Source organism: Cynara cardunculus (assembly GCF_001531365.2).
Source record: "Cynara cardunculus var. scolymus isolate 2C chromosome LG 12, CcrdV1, whole genome shotgun sequence".
In the NCBI taxonomy this organism is placed as follows: Eukaryota; Viridiplantae; Streptophyta; class Magnoliopsida; order Asterales; family Asteraceae; genus Cynara; species Cynara cardunculus.
The window spans coordinates 6295410-6301083 of NC_037539.1; the positions used below are offsets into that span (position 1 = coordinate 6295410).

Genomic DNA, 5674 nt, shown 5'->3' on the forward strand with positions numbered 1-5674 from the left:
AAGCAGAGATAAGAACCCCCCCCTCCCTCCCTCCCTCCCTCCCAAATACTCACCCCTTATATCACTTTCATTTTTCCTTCTTACCAAAATCTATAGCGGGATTTGCTTTCACATGCGAGTGAGAGAGAAAAACATACATGGAACAAGAGAGGAATATAGATAAGAGTCCTTGAGTAAATTTCGTGTAAAAGCATATAAATTTTCGTATCATAATGAGACTAGGTAGAAAAAAATGCAAGCCATGCAAGGCCATAACGACATATTGTTCGGCACTGAGTTTTGGTGGGCAGACAAGACTGGACGGGCAAGAATGGGGTATGCGTGGTAAAAGAGTTGCGGAGGTTTTAGGGTTTTAATTTGACATGAGTACTTAAGTAATTTACATATTTTGTCACATCACCCAGATTTTTATTTCACCTCTTTCGGGGGAACTCACTCCTGCCTGTACTGTCTGTCCCGGTCTAATGTCGTGCCAAACATGGGACAACAAATTTTTGTTCTGTATTGTCCCATCATATCCTGCATACCAAATACACCCAAAATAACTGTTTCAAGATGGCAAACGAGCATACCCTATCTTTGTCCATTGACCGATTGCAACGTTGGGGCCAACAACAGCTCCCGATCCTACATGAACATTTCCGCCCACTAGAGAACCTGAATGGACTACTGCACCAAAATCTATTAATGCAGTAGGATCAATGCTAGCCGACTTGTGAAACATCCCTCCTCCTTTGTGCCATTTCAAAAATTCATGGTGATCCCTTTCAACGGCATCTTCTAATCTTGGACTGTAAGCATCTACACAATACCCTTGTGAGTTAATATACTATCATACCAAATTCACCAAACTAAAAACCAAATTGTTCATAGAGGCATTTCATCAAACACCTGAGATGCAAAGATATATGGGTCAAGGGAAACAAGAACAACCAACCAAATCATATTAAAGTGCATAAAACAAAACTGGGTTCAGCTCACCGGAGACTATTTGTCCGGTTAATCCGGCAGAACAAGCAGAGAAATCATAGCGGCTAGTAAAACATGAGATGAGTTTCTCCGGTAACGAAACGTGTGACACATGAATATACGATTTTCGATAAATTGGGTTGAAGATTGAAGTTGAGGAGCTAATAAGATTGTGTAATCGCTTGATATGAATTGCCATTGACGATATTTACCAACAAAAGAAGATGGAATCAATTCAAGTCGAACCCTTTTTTAGTACTACCATAACTATAGTCCAGTAAAAAAGGGGGAGGTTTATAGTCTTTAAAGAAATAGATGAAGGTGCAGGAAAACCTCAAGAAAATGGAAAATCTATGGAATCAACAATCTCTCTTATTTGGACTTGTTTTAAAAGTTCACTTGTTATTCAATAAAAACGATTATGTTTTATTGTATTTAATTACTTATTCAGGGGTTTAGTTCAGGCAAATGAATGAAAATAGGTATGAAAATAACAGGGAATGAACGCTTTAACCTGTAATGAAAATTTGGGCTTTTGCATGTTTGGTATGAATTTTATGTGGAACAGACAGGAACAGAGTGGAACAAAGTGGAACAGGCTTGTTCCACCCTTACCCCATGGCACAGGGTGGAACAAGATGGAACATACTTATATTTTACTAATATAACCTCAAAATAAAACTTAATTCTCTTCTAAAACATCAAATAAGTCTCTTTTTTATATTTTATTCATTCTTTAAATTTTATTTATTGTATTTTATGTTTCTTAAACTTTCATTTTACTTCTTTTATGGGCTCGAGGCAAGACAAGCAGCCTGCTTCGCTTCCTGAATTGCTCAAGGAACAAGCAGTAAGGATCATGGCGATCTCCTTTGATACCTACTGGTACGTCAGGATCCGAGTGGTAAAGAATCTGTGAAGTTTGATTCCAAAAGTGATAAAAAGTGACCAGGTTTCTCTCTTTTGGTGGTAAGCTCACTCTCTTAAAATCAGTCATTTCCCCTATTCCTATACATGCCTTGGCAGTGCAATCTCCCCCTAAGACTGGGGTTTAAGAACCCCACCGTGGTTTTCTTCTCCTAGTTTTTATTTTAAGGGCAAATAGCATGAAAAAGTAACATACTTTAATTTGATTTTTATTTTGGGTAACGTACTTTTAGAATTTCCATTTTGGTACATAAGCTGTAAGGTGTTAAACATTTAAGTACTTGGGTAACCGATTGAAACATTAATTGGTTATCATGCTGATGTGGTATCCAACTAAGTATTATTTGCTGATGTAGTTGGTGACACAGATTTTTTTTTAATCTAAAACTAGTCTTTTTTTTTAATCTAAAATTAGTTTTCAACGATTACCTGGGTACTTACATATTTAACACTTTACATCTTATGTACAAAAATGGAAGTTCTGAAAGTACGTTACCCCAAATAGGAATCAAGTTAAGGTACATTACTTTTTCATTTAATCTGCCCTTCTTTTAGTAAGTCGAGTTTTCTTGTTTGTACAGATACAAGTGACATGACAGAACAAAGTATGTTATCTCACGTTCAGTACAACAAGATGGCAAGACCCAGATGGTAAAAAAATGTAATTTTTTATCCCATCAAAATAGGTGTAAAAAATCAAACAGATTGAACAAAACTGACAAAATACTAAATTATTCATATTAAATTAAAACTCCAAAAGCTTCAATAACACTTTTACCCGCCTATTTCACTCTCGCTCACATAATCTTATCGAGTCTAATTAAGTATGGAATTTAAGTGTAAAAAAAGGAATAAAGAGTCACTATCTATCCTCTAAAAAACTAAGGGGCCGTTTACCAAACACTTACCCGATAAATGCTTACTGGTAAAATTTAATACTATTGTTTACTTATCGAGTAAGGTTTTAGTCCACCAAAACGACATCGTATGCAATAATTTACTTGGTAAGCTCTTACCGTGGTAAGAGTCGTCGCCCTCACTTACTGGGTAAGACTCATGATTCTTGTCTCGCTCTTACCGGGTAAGATTCTTGGTCCTTGCCATATTCATCCGGTAAAGTAACGCGACTTGGTAAGCGCTTACCTGGGTAAGTGTTTGGTAAACGACCCCTAACTTGTGGTGTTTTCTACTTTTCTCAATAGGTTTTTTGGTAAAAAGCAAGCATCGGAAAACCTGTGAAAAAGTTAGAAATATTAGGTGAGGGACTTTATAACATGTCCGCAATTACCGGGACCAAATAAGTAAATTAGTTATAGATATGCAAAAATATGCCTGTGCTTTTTAGAATTTACATATTTGGTCCCTGTAATTACAGATCTAGTTCAAAAACTTCTTTTTTTTTTCCTTACTTTGACCCTTCAACAAATTGCAGATCTATCAATTACAGACCTATGACTATTTTCATTATTTCGAAAGAGAAATGCCTATTAGGTGAAACCATACGGTCAAAATGACGACTTTAATTAATTTCTCTTTTTAAATTCTTATTATTTTTTCTCAATTCTAAAAAATAATTGGAAAAAATTGTTGAAACAAAAAGTAAAAGTAAAAGAAAAACTCCAGATTTTTTATCTATACTATATTATAAAACATTTGACAAATACTCTTAAAAACCAATTTTTATGCATGAAATATTGTTTATTGATGCATATTACTTAAAATTCGAGATTACAAGTAAATTGTGTGTAATTACAACTTATTAAAACTTTATGTTTGAATTTGTGTAACTAATTGCAAATAAACATAATCAACTATAAGATAAACATCTCATTTTTAAATATAAAAAAACTAAAATATAATTAAGATAATTATTAAGTTGCACTTATAACAGAATATTTAGTTATTATCCTTATAAAAATTATATTATTAAACTAAAAATAATTATTTCGTTATTAATCTTAAATTAAATTATAATAAAATTTTTGAATTAAAGAAATTACATAAAGAACTAGATTTTGTAAATAGTTAATTTCATACTAATATCGATATATTTTTTTTAAAATTTTTATGAATATAAACATTATCGCTTTCTCAAAATCATATAAAATCGTTTATATCGACAGAGACAAAACAACAAAACAAAACATTATCTCAATGTATTTTGCTGTATTGTACGAGTATTTTTCTAATTTCTTTAATAAATTAACGAAAGTTGGACGTGCCTTAAATACACTCTACAATTGACCGATTTATTTTTGACTTTTGACTTTGACCCATAAAATAAAAAAAATACAAAAAATTAAAAAAAATACTTAAAATTGACTTTTGGCTTTTGACTTTGACCTACACCAATGATTTCTCAATCAATATTTTTATTTAAAAATAAATAGTAAAACTGATAATAATTTTAAAATTACATTAAAAAAATGACAATCACGAAAACCATATCCATAATTTTATTTAGTCATAATTTTTCACATACAACAGGGTTCAAATCCGCAAACCATTCTTTTATTTATTAGGGTAAAATGAATGAAATAGCAACCTACTTTTATAAATTTTTTATTATATTATTTTACTTTTAGTTTTTTCTTATTAGAACAATATACTTTCAAAATAATTTTTATTAGAGTATTATACTTTAAATTTTTTATCCATTATAGCATTAGGTAGGGGTGCTCATGGGTTGGTTGATCGGGTTGAGGATATTTGAACAACCCAATCCAATGCTTACGGGTTGGAAAAATCTTAACCCAACCCAACCCAAACCAAAGTGCAACCCAACCGAACCCAACGCGTACGAGTTGGTCGGGTTGATGCTTTGAAATATTAAAATATTCTTTTAACCTTGAATATGTTATTTCTCTACTCATAATTTCTTTTTCATCATCAACCATTTGATACAACTTATTCATATTTCTTACGTATATCACATTCAGTTAATTTTCTCAATTTACATATGTATGTTCATAGTTACATGATGAGTTATATAGATATATGAATAGATTGAAAATATATGTATATGAAAAGCATACATGATAGTGTAATTGTCTAATATATATATTAATAGAAATTCAACAATCATATTAAATCCAAGAAATAAAAGGATATTGGGTTCATCGGGTTGGGTTGAGTTCAAATAATAGTAACCCAATATCAACCCAATACCTACGGTTTGATAATTTTACAACTCGATTAGACATCGAGTTGCTTTGGGTTTAGTTATTTCGCATTGAGTTGGGTTGAGTTGGTCGGGTTTTTTTAGCACCCCTAGCATTAGGTAATCTTTAAAATTAAATTTACCTATTATATCAGGTTTATTTGTCACCTCATCGTCCATTTAGACTGTCCATATGTACGACAGTGATGAAATAACATTTCTTATTATAACATTGTACTTTTAAAATTACTTTATTATAACATCACTAATTTTTATTACAACATTGTACTTTTAAAATAATAAAAGTTTGTTACATTTGCTTAAGTAAAAAGGTATTTTTGATCATATTTATCATTTTATTCAGGTTCAATTTTATTTTATTAAAACACCTTTCAAGTGTTTAATTATTGTTCAAATACATGTTTCACTTTTATATTAAAAAAATAAAAAATTTGATACTTGTGAGATATTTCCAAAAACTTGATTATGGTGATTCTTAGAAATAATCACGTCATCATATCGAAAATAATTAGGGTGTTGGTACAATGATTTTTAATCAACGATTTAATATTAAAAAATTCAAATACTTTGATGGTTAATCAGTCAGTTTAATATTTT

General features: G+C 31.2%; 1 protein-coding gene across 1 annotated transcript in view; it reads right to left on the reverse strand.

Moving 5' to 3' along the window:
• The window catches only part of LOC112523135 (probable UDP-3-O-acylglucosamine N-acyltransferase 2, mitochondrial), a 4189-nt gene extending 2945 nt beyond the window's left edge, over positions 1–1244 (reverse strand). Inside the window, exons 1-2 of the mRNA XM_025132606.1 lie at positions 982–1244; positions 573–801 (exon numbers count right to left, since the gene is read on the reverse strand). Of these exons, the coding sequence (XP_024988374.1) occupies positions 573–801; positions 982–1168 (416 nt within the window). The 5' untranslated portion in view covers positions 1169–1244. The remainder of the gene's footprint in view (positions 1–572; positions 802–981) is intronic.
• Positions 1245–5674: the final 4430 nt, after the last annotated feature.